The sequence below is a fragment of the Podarcis melisellensis genome, assembly GCF_964234715.1.
Source record: "Podarcis melisellensis genome assembly, chromosome: 1".
Lineage (NCBI taxonomy): Eukaryota > Metazoa > Chordata > Lepidosauria > Squamata > Lacertidae > Podarcis > Podarcis melisellensis.
Window position 1 is genome coordinate 63628268 of NC_138528.1, and position 22088 is coordinate 63650355.

Sequence of the window (22088 nt, forward strand, 5' to 3'; positions counted from 1 at the left end):
AATAGATTTGACTTAGACCACTTACTCAAAGTCAGTTAGAAGTCATTTTTTTATTATGCTTTTCGTATTGGATCTTTGCTGCATATTTTGATCTTTGCTGCATATTTTGTTGTTTCTTCAGCTTGTAAACCACCTTGTGTGTAGCAATATAGAAATCTGGTATGCAAGATAAAGTGAAGTGAAATGAAATGAAATAATAAAAAATGATATCTTCATGTTCAGAACCCAGCTACTGTTCCTCATTTATCATTTAGCTGTTAGAATTTTTGTAGTTAATACAAAGATTTGAATTTAGATTCTGTTGGCTTCAGTTGGTTTAAATAAATAAAAAAGCACAGGACCAAGTCTCACTTGAAGAAATTAACTCTACAATCACTTGTTTATATTAATTAAAAATAGGGCTTGACTTTGTCCAGGAAAATATATTCCTTTTTTTTTAATGGTTGTTACTATAGATAATATACTTTGAAGTAGTTCCTTTCCTAATTGCATTTTTTCCAATGTCCTAAGTTTAAGGAACAACACTTATTTATGTATCTTTGAAAAATTACTGTATAAATATCACTTCAAACACAAATCAATTTAGACTCATACACTTTTTAATGTGTTCTTAATCATAGCAGCAATAAAACTGCAAATGATTATTAGAACATAATAGATAATATTTAAAATTCTATTTTAAAAAAAATGAAAGGATCAAAGAAGTTCATTTAAGAGGGATTTCACATACAGCATGAATTATGTCGCTAAATAATAGCACAGTAGTACTTCTCCAGCATTGTAAAATAGCTTAGAGAGAAGTATGATGCCTGTAGTTAGTGTAATGCATTGGTAATTAAGAGGGTATAAGGTTAAGCTTCATTAACTGTTGTAGGACTGTGGCTTGGGTTTTATTATGCCCTAGAGAACAGAAGAAGAGAGAGAGGTCAAACTATTAGAACCTGATTTTGTTTAGTGCATCTGCCAAAGTAGGCAGAACAATGTAGCAGTTGACATAAGGAACAGAAATTCCTCACAGATATGAGGAAGATGCATTCTGATGTAGAAAAGCAAGATATTTAGTTGTACCTTGGGAAGAAACCATTCCTGTGAAGGGAAGCTGTGAAAGCACATATCATTTTAACTACATTAAACTATCTCTCCCTCCCCTTTCCCCTGTTCCTTTTGTTTACAAATCTCCCATAAAACCAGTTAATGTGAGGAAATCAGGGTTTTTAAAGTATTAAAATCACATGGGATGGTCTTTCTAGTGCAGGTGCAGTGTCTACATGCAGGTTAAAAGCTGTTTCTCCCTTCTCTCACATGGGATGAGCCAGGTTGCAGGTGTATGATGGGCTGGTATGGAGAACAGATTTCCCCACACCTCCCATCCAGTAGCCCTGACATGCTTATGCTGCAGTGGTTTTGAATAATACGTACTGGCGTCCTGTCCCCTACACTATTCCAGTGCATTATTTGTTTCTGTGTACATAAACCTGGGAGTGAAGAGGAGGGAGGCATCAAGTCCTCTGGACTGTCACAGCCTTTCGCAACCTGTGGGTCCCCAGATGTTGTTGAACTACAACTCCCATCACCCCTAGCTAGCAAGGCCAGAGCTCAGGGATGATGAGAGTTGTAGTCCAACAACATCTAGGGACCCACAGGTTGAGAACCGCTGGTAGAGCATGCTTACATCTGTACACTGTAAGTGAGGAGGAGGGAGAATCAGGGCTCTCTTGAGCTCTGAGGATCCTTGTGGGGGATCATTTTTATAACAACAACCTAATTGAATAGATTTACCTATCATTAAATAGCTATTAGATACTTTAAAGAGTCTCTTAAAGTTACTTGTTAATTTTCCGGATACAAGAGGGAAACATTTTGTAAATTTTGTCCAAACATTTTACCTTCCCAAAGTAGAGATTTAGGTTTAATTGTTTGTTGTTGTTGTTTTTAAATCCTTTCAAAATCCAAGGTACTGTGAGTAGTCATTTATTTATTACATCGAAGTGCCACATTCCTACAAGTTGCTCAGGGTGGTATATACATTGTCCCCTCCGGGACCCCATTTTGAAGTAGGGGGATTGGCCCAAGTCCACCAGTGAGCTACATAGCTGAGTGAAGTTTTAAGTATGAATCTGCCCGTTTCTGATCTGATACTCCATAACCACTATGCTAAACTGACATATATCTTAGAGGAGCTATTTTTAATGTGTGCAGATTACATGTTTTTAATTGCAACTTCACAATTTTGTTTCAAATTAGGCATATTTACTTATTAGCATCGACAGTTTATTTCTGATAAGGACTGTAATTGACATTTTCTTTCTCTGCTCCTTCACCATCATCAGGCTAGTGACACTGGGATGCTATAGTCATACATTGTTGACTGCATTAATTTGCATTTATAGACTGTGACATACCTCTGTTACACACACGATTTGGGATTGGGGGATTCTTAAGTATTTGCAAAATATTTAGAAGAAGTCATTTAATGGTTATACCTCAATTGTATGTTCCTCAAACATCACCCTGTGAGGCAACCGCATGCTTGCTTTCTCATATGTCTGCAGCACAGATCAAATAATGATCTGCATTGTTTCCATGTTGTAACAAGAAAAACATTTGGGAATTCTTCAAAAGTGCTACTGGTAAAAACAAGAGGGAGAATGCTGTTTAAGGAGAGACCACATTAAAGTGTTTCTTCTGGCTCTCAGCCACAAGATTTTAATGTGCAGCCTAGGACATTTGGTCACCTCTGCTACAGTGTGAGGCAGTCATTGCAGCAGCAGGTGTGCCCCTCATTGTAAGAGGCAGAATATAAAACAATGAGAAGCTTAGTGAGTTAAGTGACTGCTTACATGGGATTTATACTAATGATAATCTCTTCCAGAACAATGGCCTATGGCTGCACTGAATTGTTTTTGTATATAGCATACCGTTATCTTTATGTCAATTAAAGTGTTGCAGGTGTTACAGAGAAAACGGACGGCAGTTTTATTGAATACAACACCTGGGAAAGTAATTTAAATTGGATTATAGCTGCAAAAACATTTACATAACATTTGCCTTAAAAAAAATTTAAGTAGCTTATTTTAATATTTGAAACAATGAGCTATATTACAATTAGCTTAACCAAATAATAAAAAACAACTTTGCTTATAGATGCTGAGATTAAAAAATTCAATTCTATTTTTACTTCCAGATTAGTATCATTCTGTTTTATACTTGTTTATTCAGAAGTAAGTATCACTGTGCTAATGGAGTTTCCTCTCAGAAAAAGCTTCCCATATGTTACCCCAAAGATTGGTTTAAAAAACATCTTCTTTCCTTATTATTTCCCTATTATAAAACCGTCTTGCCTTCTGCTAATTCATTTTTCTGGTCAGCAAAGACCAGCAAACATTTTTCAAAGGCTAGTGTAATGTAGAGAATCATCTTTTATTCACCCAAGAGCTTACAAAATGGGTCTTTAAAAACGTTTTTTTCTACTGTTGGTTAGCGCTAATATAGCATTTACAGTATATTTGTCTATATCGCTATGAAGATTTTAGGTAGAAATTTGATGGATAAACATGATAAATAAAGTCACTGGTCCTTTTCAGGTGTTACCATTCCATGTGAAGAAAACAAGGGGAGCAACAGAGATAAAAACCAGTGGCAGAAAAATGTTCATGGAGCCACCACAGTTACATGAGAAGGTTCCCCACTACGCTCAGTCACCTCCATGAGCTGAGGGTAATAAGAATGACAAAGCAGAGGGCAAAACTAGTGACCACATAGGTTGAGTCTTGGGTGCAAATATATATCTGCCAAGGACACAGGAAGCTTCCTTATGCTGAGTCAGAATATTGGTCCATCTAGGTTGTTGTTGTCTATACTGACTGGCAGCAAATCAGTAACCCCACTGCCGCAAACACATTTAAAAGGCCTTATAATGTTATTTAATTGTTATTTATCTAGCTGTTCACTAAATATATATCTAACTACATTTTAGCCTTCATGACATTAGATACATTTTTGAGACCATGGAAAAGACAACATAAAAAATGTAATCACCTGTGTTTGTTTTCTGTACGTATGATGATGAAAAATCAATCCGAACAAAATGGGCTGTAGCCAACAAAATCATCCCATTCGTGCAAAGACTTCCACTTGTGCAACAGAACTTCCCTTCCCTCTTTTCTCCTCACACCCCTTCAAGTCCACTCCAGAGGGTTTGAGGAAACCCAACACAGATGGGGAAGCACACAGTGGAGAAGGGGGAGGGGAAGTTTCATTGTGCAAGCGGAAGACCTTGTGTGAATAGGACAACTGTGTTGGATACAGCCCTTTAATTATATTAACTGTGGGTCTGCAAATGGCAGCCTTGGAAGAGGGTTGATCTGCTTTTGGGCAGGCACTCGATCATACTATTCAAAGCATTTTTACCCACATCTACTTCTCACACTGCCATTTGTCTTTTGTTGAATCTCCTGTCCCTTAATTAGGAAGAACTCTAGCTCAACTTCTGTAACTTATCTTAGTAACAATGTTACGATTTGTTCTAATGAGATAAATGGTGAGTGAACTTCAGTAGAATCACTTCCTTGAGCACATCTCATGCCTCTTGATTATAATTCTTATTGTACTCAAGTCTGCTTGAAGAGTGGGAATCATGAATTCTATATTTAAACCTTGGATCTGTTCCAAGACTCTTACAGATAATTACAAATTCAGTTTGAAACGAGGGAAGAAACTTCTAGGATGGCAACCTACAATACCAATTTCTGTTTTAAAAAAACCAACTTGCTTAATGTGAACTATTGTTGGTTGATTATTCTGTAGGCTTATAATAGAATCTGGTAAGAAAACGATTTAACTTTATTTTTATAAATTGACTTTTGAATTCCTATAGTTTGTCTTACTGTAGAATAAGGTTACCAGACGTCCCTGTTTCCCGGGGACAGTCCCCGGATTTACAAATCAGTCCCCTGACAAAATCCATCTATTTAGTAGGAAGTTGAAAAGTCTCTCCGGATTCATTGAAAAAGATCTGGTAAATTTACTGTAGAAAGAAGGAAATTGGATCACTCAGCTGCCCTAAGAGAGGTAGTTCTGGTTTGGGTTATTGGAAGTTGGAACATTTGGAGGGCACCAGGTTGGGGAAGGCTGCTGTACAGGCTACAGGGAGAGGAATGTCAGTAGTTGATGTAGCAGAAAGAAGTTGTTTTAGATTTGTCTAACAGATGGCAGGTGGCGCTGTGGGTTAAAGCCTCAGCGCCTAGGACTTGCTGATCGAAAGGTCGGCGGTTCGAATCCCTGCTGCGGGGTGCGCTCCCGCTGCTCGGTCCCAGCGCCTGCCAACCTAGCAGTTCGAAAGCACCTCCGGGTGCAAGTAGATAAATAGGGACCGCTTACCAGCGGGAAGGTAAACGGCGTTTCCGTGTGCGGCTCTGGCTCGCCAGATGCAGCTTTGTCACGCTGGCCACGTGACCCGGAAGTGTCTTCGGACAGCGCTGGCCCCTGGCCTCTTAAGTGAGATGGGCGCACAACCCCAGAGTCTGTCAAGACTGGCCCGTTCGGGCAGGGGTACCTTTACCTTTACCTTTAACAGATGGCAGTGGATAGCAAGAAGGGGACATAATTTGCTTACTCACTGTTGTCCTAATGATCAAAAAACTCAACAAAGGTAAGCAAGGAGTGTACACTGTTCCTTGACAATTAAGTCAATTTGATTTATAGAGACACAACACTTAATAAAGTATCTTTAAGCCAGACTATTGGAATATGAACGGAGTGTCTGACTACTATTCTGACTAACATATAGATTCAGGGAGTAAACTTTTAAAAAATAATGATTGTTTTAAACATGATATGCCACTTCAGAGCATTCAAAGCATTTCAGATTTATTTTGTTATAATCCTTAGTATTTCTTTAAGATAGATCGCTATTATCCCTGTATTGCAGATGCGGGACTAAGTGGCAGAGGCTAGATTTGAACTAGGAACTTTCTTATTTGCAGCTCAGTTTCTTAGCTGTTGCTCCACACCAGCTCTCATTTAGCCTATGTTTGGTATTCTGAGTCGTGATCCCCCTGTGCTTCTGGGTCACTGCATCAAAATTGAGATTGGGTGTCTTGCAAAGGTACACTCTAGCATGCTAATTGCACTCTGGCAACTCATGCCATAGAAATAGGATGCCAGATCCATTAGGTAGGCCCTAGTATTCAAAAAACATTCAACACATTATCTCATGCACATAACAGACTGAGATGTCTATTACTACAACACTTGGTCAGCTGCAATATCCCTGCAATCTTTTCAGCTGATTAGCAAGTTAGCTCCCAATTGGTAGAATGCCTATGTAACTAGGCCAGAAATAAATAAATAAATCAGTCCTGTCAAGTTGGTATCTACATTTCCACTGCAGTCACTGGTCTAAAAAGCAAATGCAAATGTTACAGTCACTACCACAAATCATTTATTGCTACATTTGTACAAACTTTTCTGACGTGTTAGTATTTATTTATAAAACACATATGCATCTTTTGTCTTTTTAAAATTCCCCAAGGTAGGAATCAGAGAGAAATGCAAACTTATTTCAGACTTATTTCAAACTTATTTCAGTATGTGAACTGAAACACAGTTATCTTTTGGAATTCACACTTCTCAGAAATATTAGTGAAAACAATGTGCAAATATGCGTATGGGCGGATGTACAAAAATGTGATAGTAGGGGAAATGTGTACGTAAATGTATATGATTTTGTGTGGGGATTTAAGAAACTCAAAAGTGATGTGGAAAGAGAACACATTGAAAAAAATGAGGAACTTAGAAAAACCAAAATCGATAGATTGATCCACTGTTCCCAAGCTTATTATAACATTCAACAGGCATTAAGATAATATTTAAAATGTTTATTTATGTGGCTCCACAACATAGGAATGTGTGTACATTCAGCTATAAAATGTCTACATTAGAGAACCCTGCGTAAGTTATTACATACTTGAATATTGTATGAGATGTGTTTTGCAACGCCACCCACGTCCCTTTTGCATGATAAACCCATTTTGTGTAACAGGTTTGTATATGTCTGAAGGTGAGTTTGACTTGAGTCAAAGGATAGCAGGTAAATGGGATCATTGGCAATTTTTCAGTTTTAGATCAGGATTGAATTGTCCTGTCGTTTGTGAATGAATGGGTTCTTTAATTTTGATGCCTTGGCATGCTTGAAATAAAAGTAAAAGGATAAAATCCATACAAATAAATGCATCTGTTGATCCCAATGTTTTATTCCTGGCAGATTCTTATTGTATGGCATTTCTCTGCTTTTAGCACTTTCCCCTAATAATTGGCTTTGAACTGCAGGGACTTCCTATGCATGTGATGACAGGCTCTGGTGGATTGAGCGCACAAGACAAATAGTGGGTCCAATGGTCATGTGCTGTAGAGGGAAATGAGAGGCTTCTGAACTTGGGAAGGTAGCTCATCTAGGATAAGGAAAACTCTGATCCTAAACCTTTGCTGCCTTGTGGCAATACTCATTTCTGAGAAAAGCTTCAGGAGTAAATGTCAAGGAAAAACCCACACTTGCTGCCCTGCAGCCTCCATAATGTAATCTTATTGTTGTTGTTGTTGTTGTTGCTTTTATTTGCTTTTCTATTACATTTCTTCACTGGTGTATCACCATTAGTACAACAACTGTTGCATTCAATGTGTGTGTGTGTGTGTGTGTGTGTGAGAGAGAGAGAGAGAGAGAGAGAGAGAGAGAGAGAGAGAGAGAGAGAGAAGGGGTGTGTGTGTGAAAAATTCTTTTCATGTACTTCCCTTCCACTCCTTCCCTGGTTTCCTCTCTATTCCCAACCTATCCACATCTTCTTGTTCTTCTAAATTTCCCTCTCTCCTCTTTATCACATGTTATAACTTACGTTGCTGAATTATGCTCATCCTGCTAGATTGACTGTCTTGTTATAATAATTTTTCATATATTCTATATATAACATCCAATCTTCATTAAGTTTTTTTATCTGTTTCTTATTCTATTAGCCATACCTGCTAGTTCCGAGTATTCCAGCATTTTATGATGTCACTCCTCTTTTGTTGGAACTGCGTCTGTTCTCCACTTTTGTGCAAGTAAAATCTGCACAGCTGTGGTCGCATACATCAATAGACTCACTTGTTTTGGGAGGACTTCTGTCCTTACTATACCCAGAAGGATCCTTTAAACGTTTTTTTCAGTCCATTCCATAATGTAATCCAGCTCCTGTCCTATGCTTGCCTTTCTCTTTCTCTCAGAATCAGGGAAGAAGGCATGCGACTTACATGTGGTTTGGATTACTTTTGCCACTGCAAATGTCTCTGATGTAATGCAGGAGCAAAAAATATTCTTGTGGGAGGCCAACCCCAGCCCATGTGCCCATAGTTGACCATCCCTGGAATAAAGTGTCACTATAAATAAATGATAAATGGCTTTAGAATTAGAATGGGCTTTGTAGGCCAGCTAGATTATGTTCCTGCTCAAAGCAGAAAATTCATATCTAGAGCACCCCTAACACATGACTTTCTAGTCTCTGCTTGAAGACCTCCAATGAGGACAGCCCATTTCCAGGTAACTGGTTCCCTTGTCAAACTTCTCTTAACATTTTAATATTTTTCCTAATGTTCAGCTGAAACCTACTCTAATAAAACTGAAACAGAATAGATCTAGTCCTGCCCTCTGGGGTAGCAGAGAACAAAACTTTGTTCTCTTATTTGTGTTAGTCCTTGAGGCATTTGTAGAGTGCTAGCATGTCTGTTCTCATCTTCCCTGCATTCAAACAATATCCAGTTATTTCAACCTTTGCACAGAAGACTTGTTTTCCATACCTCTGGCAGGTTTTGTTGTCCTCCCCTGAACCCATTTCAATTTGTCTCTTATCAGAGGCGTACCTAGGCTCCTTTGTACCCTTGGCAAGGAGTTGTATCGGTGCCATCCAACCCTTGTGCTCTTGGCAAGGAGATGTATTGGTGCCTCCAAAGCCAGGAGAGACCATGAACCAGAAACTCAAAAAGTTTGTTTTTTGTTTCCTTTCCTGCTCCACCAGTGACTTCCTTTGCAGTCATCATGGTCGGGTCAGGTCTGCTCTGCTCCGTCTCTCTCCTCCTCCTCCTCCTCCTCCTCCTCTTGTCTGTCCGTCTGCCTTCCTCCTCAGAGTGGAGGGGCCAACCTGGCCAACCCCTGTCTAGAATATATCTTCAAAGTGCAGCACCCCAAACTGGACACAGTTATTCATATGAGAGCCGAATCAAAAGGAATTATTAATTCCTGTGATTTTGGTTACTATGGTTCTACTAGCAGCCTTGTGCCTGGTATTGCTTGAGAATGCCATCTTGATTTAAAATGGCGTCCAATTGTATCCAAACATAGACAAAAATCTACTACTTGATCATACAAAACTTGGTTCAATTTTTTTTTAGAGATGGCCTCATACCTACCAAACTGGTAAACTGATTTCTAAAATATATAATAGGCTAATTAATGCAGCCTAAAATTGCTTAAGGTTTTTTTTGCAACCATATCACTCTGTTGATTCATGTTCAGCTTGACAGACCCTTTTCATGGATACTACTGCCAATCCAAGTATCTCCCATCTTATTCTTGTGCATTTTATATTTGCCTAAATGCAACTTTACATTTGTCTCAATTGAATTCCAGCCTAGTTTCCTATCAAGATCTTGAATTTCAGTCCTGAAGTATTAGCCATCCTTCCTGTTTTTGTGTGTTTTTCAAATCTGATAAAGGTTCTCGCCACCCCTTTATCTAAGTCGCTGATGAAAATATTGAAGAGCACCTGGTCCAACCCAAAGGTAGTCCTCTCAAAATTTCCTTGCAGTTTGATGAAAAACTATTAATGAGCACTCTTTGAGTATAGTGTTCCAACCAGCTGTAAATCTACGTGATGGTATTATTATGTGGCCCACATTTAATTACTTTCCAAACTGAATATAAAAGGGGACATTGTCAAATGGCTTGTTGAAATCATTAGAAATTATATTGACAGGCTTCCCATAGTCTACTAAGTAACCCAATAAGAAAGAGAGATCAGATTAGTCTAGCTAGTAGGATTTATTCTTGACAAATCCATGCTGTTTCTTGCTAATCACTGCATTGTTATCAGGATGCTTACAAACTGACTCCTCTGGTATCGAAATGAGACTGACTAGTCTGTAGTCTCCTGGATTCTCCTTCCTCCTCTTTTGTGAAAATTGGGGCAAAATTTACCTGTGTCTGTTCCTGTGGCACCTTATTCATTCTCTGGAATTTCTCAAATATTATAGACCAAGGTTCTGATGGTACATCCACTGGTTCCTTTAGTACCTTGAAGTGAGCTTCCAATACTATCATTAATGTTTGCTGTGAGTTGTTAAATCTTCTTTAACAATATTACCCTAAATGTTTAATAAAATCAGCTCATCTAAAACATTTATTATTTTTCATTCAGGAACTTCCCTCACCCTTGCTGAATGAAATAGAAGAAGAAGCAACAGCTGTCAAGTCCAAACAAGATTCTCAGGAATCCATGAGAATAGCCTGGCGTTACCAGAACATACCAAAACTAGAGGTAAACTTTATTTCATAGTAATTTCTTCAAATAATGATGTATGGTAATCTGAAAGTATTTCTTGACAAAAAATTCCCTGTTACAATGATAAGCTAACTACACCATTTAGCACTTATTCCAAAAAGTGTTTTGTCCCACCTTAGGCTTATAATATTAAATAGCAGAGTGGAAGAGCACTTAATAACTATTTCATCCTCTGTTGATTAGCCATTGAAAATATTCTTCCAGTCACTTTGCTGTGGGGAATGGCTGGGGGAGGTATTTTGGGAGGAGAGTCAGCATAAATTGTTGAACACCTCTCTCTTTTCTGTTGATTCTGTCTACAAATGGACCCACTCAACCTTTTGTGTTTCATTAGCAAACATTGGCTTGGGAATTCTTGTTTCCCAAGAAAATGTGTAGCACTACCATAAGTGGGCTATACTGTCATAAGAACAGTAAATATTAAATTGTAAAGGCTTCAGCGTCAGAGCTGTACAATTTACTACACAGGTTTTCAAGAAGTATCCTTTCCATTTATACAAGAAAGCTTTATAAATTTATCTGAATATAGAAGCGTTTATATAGGTTGAATGAATTGTACTTAGATCCCTCTAGTGAAAGCATGGAATTGAATCAAGCTGTTGACTTGCTTATCCATGTGCGTAATAAGTAAAGTAAGCACTTGAGATTATATCAGCTTCACTGTCACTATAAACTAATCGTTATGAAGGCAGCATGTAAGAAACAAGCCCAGTGGTCAATTCTACAGAGTTTACGGTTGTTAGTGTTTTGTGAATTATATTTCTCCCTAGGCTAGCTATTTTCTTGTGCAGAATAATGGTATGGTGAAATCTCTAAAATTACATGCAATATTTTGGTGTCCATAGGAACTTGCTTTGTTTGGCTTTAGTATTTTATATATCTGATAAGTGTAGTGAACTGCCTAGTAAGTTCAGGCTTATTCTAAGGAATATAATTGGAATATGACAAAATGATTTTACAAGGCTTGGCATGTTTGGTTTTCTTTGTAATTGCACAGACATGTCTATGTATTCATATCAGAGAGAAGATTTATATATGATGACATGCCAAATCAAAGACCCTCCAGGACGGTTATGTGACCTCATCAATTTTTATTAATATGAAGCTTGATATAGCATGTTGAACCATCACAAAACAGACTTAGTTCATATGTGGAGGTAGGGGGAAGGAATACCAAAATTTGAAAAAACTGATATTTTTGAGAAGTACAGTTAAGCTTCCCAGTTTGCTCCAATAATATACCATGTTTCATTTTATATTATAATGGAGGTTATATCTGATGAAAATTGATGTGAGGTGTAATCCAATTTAAACTGGTGGTTGCATAGCTAAAGCTTTATTAGCTAAGACCGGACTGAGGTCAGAGTTGGGAACTACAAGTAAAAACTCTCTAAGGTATCATTGGGAATGTTCAGCCTCCTGGCAAAACTGTTTGGTCATGAGTAATTGTGGTAGAGCAGATATCCTTATACGTTCCTGATGCATGCATAATTCTAGTGTTTGCCATACACCTCTGAACAACTAAATGCCAAGTGCTTATGCTCCAGTTCCAGCCACTCTTTAAAACTACCTTGCAATCCTTGTCTCTGAATTCAGCCTGTCCATCAGTCAAATATTCATTAGCTGCAATTCCTACATTGCGGGGGATGGACTACATGATCCTTGGTGTCCCTTCCAACTCTACAATTCTATGATTCTATGAATCATTTCTCCATTACCTACCTTGTCACTTCTGTTTGTCAGTACCTTCCTCTCTGCCTTGCGTGAGTCTGGACAGAATTCAAAGGGCTGCAAATGCATGAGGGTTTTTCGGCATCCACTTCCAGGGCAGTCAGTCATGAACCACAAACAAGCTGTCCCCAAAGATCAGAGGCACTCTCTAGGACAGCAGTCTACTAGGGGACCATAACTGGAAAGGAAAATTGGCACGTGCTCAAATCCATACAGAAGTGCTTTGCACACAGAAAGCTGTGTTCATCCTGTCAACTGCTCCTGCTCGCCTATTTCCTAGCTGGCACAATTTATTTATTTAAGGCAACTTGTATCAGGGCTTTCATACCTAGCACCAGAAGTTTGCATGGTGCAGCAAATGCCATCATCTCTTTGTTTTTGGTTTTTAAAGTTTTATTAGCACTAGAATTAGGATTCTTATTTTAAGGTCAATTACGTGTTTCAGGGCACAGCTCTGATAAGAAAAGTGCCCAGCCCTGTCCCTACAGCACCACTGCCACTCCCCACTCCATTCTTTGGTAAGCTTGTGGGGTGCGCCAGGGAAGTGCTGAAAGGACCAGGAAGGTATCTTGCCCAAGCCTCCCTGAAACCTTACACCAGTCATGACACCAGTCCAGTATATCTTTTCCTGAGGACTAGTTGGAAAATAAAGAGCAATTTTTGGGGGGGGGGGAGAAAGTCATTTTATACATATGTTATGTTTCCAGATTAAATTGGTAGGTATCAACCCAACATACCAGAAAATTAAATCTCAGTATCAAAAGTATAGGTAAATGTATCCTAACTAGTAATCAATATTTTTAAAATAAAATGTATCTTGTAACTTCCACACAAGCATAGGGAAGTGAGTAGTGGTAGAGAAATTTGAGAGATCCACATTAGTTTCATCCCCTTCATGCTGCCTTGGAAATTTTAAAGGTGTTAGGAGGATCACTGACTTGCAGTTTCACAAATCTAATGTTGCAGGTGCATTGTCTGGGCAGCAAATTCCAGAGGCTTGGGTATTTGTTTAACTATTTTATTTGTAATTGTCTAACCATTTGATAGGCAAAGTAAAAACAATAGGTATTCTGTAGCTTGTATCAAGCAGGTAAAGTGTGTGCTCCTTTACCCGGCTGTCCCCCACCTCTCTCTCTCACACACATATACTCCCTCTTTTAATGAATGAACTGCTTGTATTCTTAGGGCAATATATAAACTGTCACAGCATGAAATCAATTTTCTGCCTTGATTCATCCTAAATCTGAGAATTTCTAGCACATTAGTATTGCAATTAGAAACGTTAACGGCAGACGGTAGCATAAAGACATATTCTGCTCCATGACAACTTAGGTTATTTCTCCTTGTGCAGGCTAGCTCATAGGAATCCAAGGAAAAGGTAGGCTTGAAACCACATTCAGCTAATAAATTTATTACCTCACGCTTAAGAGAAATGTATTTTTTCCTCCCTTTTGCTCTGTCTCTGTGGTCATGCTGCTGCTAAGATAGATTATTCATGCTTACTTGATTCAGGTGGGCTTTTTGCAAGCTTCCCCACTAGGCCTGGGAATGTGGTACATTGAGGTCTATTCATAGGCTTCTGACATAGCCAGGCTTTTATTGCCTGGTGTTTTATTGCGACCAAATCCTAGTCTCCACCCAGTTTGTAGGCACTGTGCTTATTCTTTAGAATCAAGAAAGGTTATCACCTACCTTAATCCATGCAACTGTGTGGATTAGGGAGACCAGTGTTCCCCAGGATTCTCAAAGAGGATCCTGGAAACTTCTTGTTTCTTCTCTTTTGCTGTCTGTACTAAACTCTCTTGGGCCTCAGTGAGGATTTGCATCTGAAATAGGCAACCTGGAGCTTTTCTCAATGAAGACATCAGATCAAAGTTCAGTTAGTCAAGGCCTTTCTAAAACATTAAGGGGGCTTGGACTTACACAATAAAAAGATGAGCTCTGGCAGAGATTGCAGTAAAAACATTCTGATCAGTAATCCGGATAAAGGATAGATTATAGGGCAAAGAACAGCTCTTGTTTAAATTGCTTTGAGAACGCCCAAACGAAATAACTTGGAACTTCTGAATTTATTTTTAAACAATACTCATATTTTATTTTATTTTATTTTATTTTATTTTATTGTCAGATTTTGTTCTATTTTATTACACTTTGTAACATTTAATAACGAAAATAAAAACACAGATAGCATTTTTTTAATAATTGCTAAGTACTTTCTGCATTCTGGTGTAGTATAAGAAACCAAGGTTATAAAAAAAATTGTTTCTTGTTAGCAGTGTTGAATTTGTTACTGTTTTTATTTTTTGCTTATTAAAGCTTTACTTTTTCTGTTACCTTAGTTTTTTTCAAACAATGTATTGTTGGAATACAGTTTTAACGATCATGTTTTACTGATTGTTTTTAAAATAAAAACCATAATATACACAGAGATTTGATTAATTTTTGAATTTATATCATTATAAATACAAAAACCTGGTATTCAGCAGAGCAGTTCTTTATGTATGAATGGCCACCCACAAGTCTGGCCAGTTTTCTATAAAATGGGCAGGAGGATGTGGAGTTAAGACACACAACAGAACAAGAAGGTTGAGTGACAACGAACAGTGTTTTCTCACTTTTGTATGCGTGCAAAAGTGGAGCTACACTAACTTCTAGTTTATGTAAAAATTAAAAAACATTCAAATTGTCATTGTGCTACAATACAACTTTTTCACAGCAAAATTCTGTAGATGTCTACTTAGAAGTAAATTCTGCTGAGTCCAGTGGCACTTAATCGCATGTAAATGTGTCTAAGATTGCGGTCCCAGTAACATATTGTTCGGTTGTTTTCATGTGTTTGAAACAAGAGAGAGAGAACACAATAGAAGTTATTCCTCAAAATGTTCATGCATGCAGCCATTAATATTTTAGTTACCTGGCTCATTTACAGTAATTTGAAAGAGTAAAACAAAATTCATATTATTTGTAAAATGACTTTTATTATAAAAGTAATTTGAAAATGTGATTCTTGAACTGTTCAAAATATCCAAGTGATATTTTGCCTTTTCTCTCTGGTTACTGGACTCTGATGAGAACAAATGGGATGAGGATGCATGTTTCTGCAGTTCACATCTCCAGTTACACTGGGAACCATTGCACACACAAAAAAGCTGCATTTGCAGTTCCCTGGGGCTTCTTTTCTTCATTCAGCAGTCAAACTGTGTGCACAGTTGCCAAAACTGGACTGGGAATCATTTTTAGCATCAGTCACATTATTGTGCCTCTTAGTATTGTCAGCAGCAGTCATATTTTTGGCACTTTTGGAATATGACTCCAGACCATTTTTCCTTCTCATGATTCTTGAAGGAAAGTGGAACAGGGCTGCTACATAGAGACTTCCCATCCTTCTAAACATGTGATTGGTGTTCTCAAGCTGATAGTAATGTCCATGTAATGAGAAGGCTGAACTGTCCAGTGAATCAGGTCATGATTCATAATCTCTCCAGTGCCAGAGGCTATATCCCTCTGAATACCAGTTGCTGGGGAACATGCCTAGGAAAGTTTCTGGGCTTTCTATAGGCATCCAGTTGGCCACTGTGGGAACAGAATGTTGGACAAAATGGTCCACAATGGCTTTCTATATGTTTTAGTCAATGTGTCAGCACACTGCTCTTATGCTGTTTTTGTTGTTGTTGTTTTTGTAGAAACATGGTTATTTGAAAGCAAACTATTTTTAGCTAGGATACTAATCAGTAGGATAAAATATCTTCAGCCTATCAGATAATGCCAAAATTCATGTGTGTCTTTTGTGTATGTAGAAGACTATGTCCACCATATGGATATCTGATGGTGGCAGCAGAAATAAATGACCTTTGTTTCTCTTACTGGCTATATGCTGAAACAGCAGGCATAGCTGAACTAGAACATGAGCAAGGAGACGCATGAAGTAAACAAAACACAATTGCTGTGTCACCAGTAACATTTGCTGTAGAAAAAAGAGGGCAGACCGAGCTGTAAAATAGCAATTTCAGCTTCAGCCTGAGTGGAAAGATCAAAATAAAATTACTTTTTATTTTGTTTGGAGGGTGCCTGGAGTACCTCCCTGATAGCCTGGCCTGCATGGTTGCTTAATTCTAACATACACAATAATTCCCCAATGGCTGAGGTTTGCTCCATGGGAAAATGTGTGCATGTGTCAAAGAGGGGGGAGGTATTGTGACCGCTTACATTGGTGTAGTGTGCTGGCTTTAGTAGTAGTGTACACTTAAAGTGCAGATTATGTGAATAACCTGTTGAAAAAATGGGTATTAAAAATTTTAGTTGCATTTTAACAGGGGAAACATATGCACTGTTTTCACAGGTGACCCCAGCAGCCTGTTCAAAATTTGGACACTACTTTGATTTATCAAAAACAATGGCTCCAGAATTAATCCAGAACATAAAGTGGTATGGCTTTCCCCTTCTTGAAGAAAAAGCTTTGCATCCTGACATAAAATCATGGTGAGTTTGAAAAGCTTCTAATTTTAGTTGTTTGCACAAAAACTGAAGAGGGTTTGGAGGACAAATTTCATAGACACAAAATTGTGAGCAAATAATTCTACTGTCAGGAGTAAGTTGGCCAGGCATCAATATTTATAGCAAAACCCTTTCCTTGCCATATTCTAAGCTCCACCCCTTGCAGGAGCTTCCTCTCTTAACTGCAGAGATCTTGGACTGGACAATATACATGTTGTAGTAAGGCTGCTTGTGGTGCTTCTCTGTGGGTCCACAAAATGTAGTAGAACTAATCTGCCAAGACCACTATTATATCTGCTGCAGCTTATTTTTTAAACATCTGTCTAAATTGAGCATTAATAAATCCTGTTGTCTCTGATTAGTGGAGCTTGTGTGAAAGGAAGACCTGGGCATTGCAAGGGCCCTTGGTGCACCCCATGAGCTCTGCACACAGACGGTCTGAGGATGACTTGAACAATTAGCTTTCTTCGATATGCAAATTTGCTTTCAATTTGCATATTGAAGTAGTAGGCTGTTTATTGTTTTAATCTGCTGGTGCTAGAGTTTGTTCTTTAAAATATCTTTACACAATTTTCAATAGAAGCAGAAATATATACTTGCGTTGGGAGAAGAGAGAAAAAACGCATAAATACATAAGTAAAAAAAAAAAGAATAGGAAGCATTCTCTGGCATAGTTTTTTTATTAGGATAATTATATATTTTTAAAAAATATTGAATGCTTTATATATTTTCTAAAGACCTGCTCAGATATGTGAGCTGCTGTAGGATGGCTTTGTCCTGAAATTCATTACTGGAATAATATATATGTATGTGATGGGACGATGAGCTGCTTGTGCGTAAAATGCAAGTCCCTCAGAGTTTGATCAGGTTTTCAAACCTCTGCCTGTGACGGAGCCCCTCCAGCATGGCTGCGTCAATCACTAGTAGAATCCGAAAGTGGCTGCTTTCGGAAACGTTTCCAACATAAAAGCTCCTTAACGGAAACACGTCGTCTGGCCTCTCGGCGTGACAGTTTCCGTCGAGGTGTGGGTGTCCCTATAGGAGGTCCTGAGACCTCCCCACTGGTTTCGCTTGAAGCGTCTCTGAGCCATCCCTCCGACTCACTTTCCCTTGGAGTTCTTGCTCGCCCTCTACTGGTTCCCTCTTCCGCTGCTACTGCTCTCTCAACCTCAGGGAGCCTTTGCACCTGCGGCGCTTTAGATGTCAGTTCCCTGACATCCACCTCCCCTCCAGGGCCCCCTTCACCCCCTCCCGTCTCCTCTCCTACTGGCGGTGAGGAGGTAAAACCCCTGAAAGAACCTCCCTCATCTTCCGACGTCGCGAACACTTCCTTCCACTTGTTGCTGTTCCTACTCTCTAGGTACTCTTCGTCATCAGAGTCCACTCCATCTTCCAACTCCGACTCCGCGAACCCTTCCATTTCCTCTTCCTCATCGGTGGTGCCGAAATACTCCCTCCTAAACCTTGCTATAGGCTGAGGTTTCCTCGGGAACCTTTGGTGGAACGTTTCTGTTAAAACCTCGTCATTGACTTCCTCTGCACTTACCCAGGTGTTTTCTGACTCCGGTTCCCCTTCCCACGCCACCAAATACTCCACCTGATTACCCTTCCACCTGGAATCGAGGATTTCCGCTACATGGTTGCGGCGTTCCCTCTCTTCCAAGGCTGGTCCCCTGACGTGCTCCCCTTCACGTCCCCCCCTGTATGGTGACAGTAACGACCTGTGGAACACTGGGTGCAATTTCATGTGGTTGGGTAATCGGAGTTTGAAAGCTACCGGGTTGACCTGCTGAATCACCTCAAAGGGTCCCAATCTTCTGGGCCTCAGTTTCTTACAACCCCCTTTGAACGGCAACCCTTGGGTTGACAACCACACTTGATCCCCCACCCTTATGGTTTCACCTTCCCTTCTGTTCTTGTCTGCCTGCTTCTTATATTGTGCCTTGGCCCTTTCTAAGTTAAGCTGGAGCTGCTGATGGATGGCTTCCATCTCTTCTACAAAATGTTCAGCCGCTGGAACGCTCCATCTCTCCCCTCCTTCCCCTGGAAATGCCCTGGGGTGACACCCGTAATTAGCCAAAAAGGGACTCATCCCTGTGGACACATTCTCCGCATTATTGTAGGCAAATTCTGCCAACGCCAACTTTTCGACCCAATCGTTCTCTCTGTCATTGACATAACACCTAAGATATTGTTGAAGAATGCCATTTGCCCTTTCCGCCTGCCCGTTGGTTTCAGGGTGCCGGGCAGTTGAAAAATTAACTTCCACGTGTAGCAAGCTCATGAGCTTCCTCCAGAACCTGGAAGTAAATTGTTTGCCTCGATCTGAGATCACCCTCGAGGGAGCCCCGTGCAACCTAAAGATATGTTCCACAAACAACTTCGCCGTTTCTTCCGCTGTGACTGCATGTGAGCATGCTACAAAATGGCACATCTTAGTTAACAGGTCTACTACTACCATGATGGCTGTTTTCCCCTTGGACCTTGGCAGATCCGTCATAAAATCTATTGATATCGCTTCCCAAGGCCGTTCTGGTGTGGGTAAAGGTTCTAATAACCCTGCCGGCGCCCTTCTTTCCCCTTTGGCTCGCTGACATTGGTCACACCCTCTTACATACTCCCTTACATCTTCCCTCACCTTAGGCCACCAAAATTCCCTGGTAACCAACCACATGGTTTTGTGTTGCCCAAAATGTCCCGCCGTGGGGCTATCATGCAACTGCTTGAGTACTCTCCCCCTCAATTCACCTTCGGGTATATACAGTGCCCCTTTGTAATACAATGCCCCATTTCTTTCCTCAAAACCTCCGGGGCTCTCGCCCTCCCCCCTGAGACCTCTGAGCTTATCCTGGGCATATTCATCATTTTCCGTTTCCTCCACCAGTTCCCGTTGCCCCACCAGCGCCGCCCCACACACCCAGCGGTCCTCCGGGATGACATGTCTCTCTTCGATCACCTCCTCCCCTTCCCAATATTCTGGTTTGCGTGAGAGCGCATCCGCCCTGACGTTTTCTGGGCCTGGCACATAACAAATCTCAAAGTTAAATTTGGAGAATTCCTGTGCCCATCTCACTTGTCGTTGGTTGAGCACTCGAGCTGTTCTCCAATACTCTAAATTTTTGTGGTCGGTGCACACTTGCACCTTGTGTTGTGCCCCAATTAATAAATGTCTCCACCTCCGGAATGCTTCGTGAATGGCAAGTAGTTCCCTGTCATACACCGTGTAATTCCTCTCGGACTTATTCAGTTTCCGCGAGAAGAATGCACACGGTCTCCACTCCGACGCACTCCTCCCCGGTTGAAGAAGGACCGCCCCTATAGCCCGGTCGGATGCATCTGTTTCCACTCTCATGGGTTTTTGTAAATCCACATGCAGAAGTTGTTCTTCCGAGGCGAAAGCCCTTTTCAGTTCTTCAAAGGCTCGATCCGCCTCCACCGTCCAAACAAATTTCTTCTTGCTGCTGAGGCAGTCGGTGATGGGCGCCGTCAAGTGGGCAAAGTTCTTGATGAACTTCCGATAAAAGTTCCCAAACCCCAAGAATCTTTGCACGTCCTTCTTGGTCTTCGGTGTCTTCCATTCCAGTACCGCTTGAACCTTGCCTGGATCCATGGCCAATCCCTTGTCTGACAAGCGGTACCCCAGGAATTCCACCTCCTTGGTATGAAACTGGCACTTCTCCAGTTTCACCCACAGCTGGTTGGCTTGCAGCCTGCCCAACACTTCTCGAACGTCCCTCACATGCTGTTCCTCATCTTCCGAATACACCAACACGTCGTCTAAAAAGGCCACACAGTTCTTGTAGAGCAAAGGTCCCAGAACGTGGTTTATAAAAGCTTGAAAACAGGCGGAGCCCCCTTGTAGACCGAAGGGCATAACGAGGTATTCAAAGGCTCCCAAAGGGGTAAACATGGTGGTCTTCCATTCATCTCCCTTCCTTATGCGTATCAGATTGTACGCCCCCCGCAGGTCCAGTTTTGTAAAAATCTTTCCCTTCCTTACTCTGGTCAAAATGTCGTCAATTCGGGGCATAGGGAAAGCCAGGGGCTCCGACACTGCATTGAGGGCCCTGAAGTCACACACCAGTCTCGGTTTGTCTGTGTTCTTTTTGTCCACAAAGAACACTGGGCTGCCCCCCACCGCTCGGGACTCTCTGATGAAACCTCGCTTCAAGTTTTTGTCAATGAACTCCCTCAGCTCCTGCATCTCCCTGTCTGACATGGCGTACAGCTTGCCTACTGGGAGTTGGGCCCCTGGGAGTAGGTTGATTTGACAGTCAAAGGGTCTATGCGGTGGCAGTTTGTCTGCTTCCCTTTCGCTGAATACGTTGCTCAGATCTGCGTATTGCGGGGGCACCTTCCCTTTGCCCATCACTTCCATCCCCGCTAGGGTGACTCTGTCTCCTCCCGAGACCTTCCCCTCCTTGCAGTGTTCTAGGCAATGCGCTGACCCAAAGGAGACCACCCTCTGATGCCAGCCCACTAGCGGATCGTGTAGCGCCAGCCAGCTCATCCCCAAAATGATGGGCGCTCCTCCCAGGATGGCCACATTAAACGCTATCTGTTCGGTGTGCCTTGCCACTCTCATTATCATCGGGACAGTCTGTTGGCTAACTTCTCCCCCCAACAGCTCTCTGCCGTCAATCGTAGTCACCTGCAAGGGGTTACTTAAAGGGATGGTCTGTATCTGGTGCTCAGCTGCAAACTCCTTACTCATGAAATTACAGGAGCTGCCTGAATCCAAAAGCGCCTTGACCTTTAGTGGGTGTCCGTTTGGCAGTTCTAGTAACACCTCTATCACTAAAGCAGGTCTGGGAGGTTCTGGCATGGGCACTTTCATTGCTCTTTGGCCTGGCTGCTGTGCCCCGACGGTGGCAGCCAGGCGTTGGCTTTTACTTGCTCCTTGCTTTCCTCTTCCTTTCCCCCAACAGCTCCTGCCATCCCTTGCCATTCCTTTCTTTGTGGGCAGACTCTGGCAAAGTGCCCTGGCTGTTGGCAGAGATAACATCTCTTGGCGCTCTTTCCCTCCTTCTTCCGCCCTTCACTGGGATTTGAAACTGCGCGCGCCCGCGCTGTTCCAACTTCCATCGGCTCTGCCGGCGGGAAAGATGGCTCTGGAATGTCTGGAATGCGGAACTCCCTCCAACGGTCTCCTTTCCCTTCCCGCCTTTCCAAAGCCCTCGCCTCCTGGCGCGCTCCTATGGCCAGCGCAGATTTGGTTAATTGGTCCATAGACTCCGCCCTGGGCCCCCGGGAAAGCTCATCTTTGACGGTTGAAGA

General features: G+C 41.0%; 1 protein-coding gene across 3 annotated transcripts in view; it reads left to right on the top strand.

The window, feature by feature from the left end:
- ELP4 (elongator acetyltransferase complex subunit 4) overlaps positions 1 to 22088 on the top strand; it is a 168095-nt gene that overhangs the window by 24295 nt on the left and 121712 nt on the right. For all 3 annotated transcript variants that reach the window (XM_081882973.1, XM_081882974.1, XM_081882972.1), the window contains exons 4-5: positions 10443 to 10562; positions 16657 to 16796. In XM_081882973.1, the coding sequence (XP_081739099.1) occupies positions 10443 to 10562; positions 16657 to 16796 (260 nt within the window). The remainder of the gene's footprint in view (positions 1 to 10442; positions 10563 to 16656; positions 16797 to 22088) is intronic.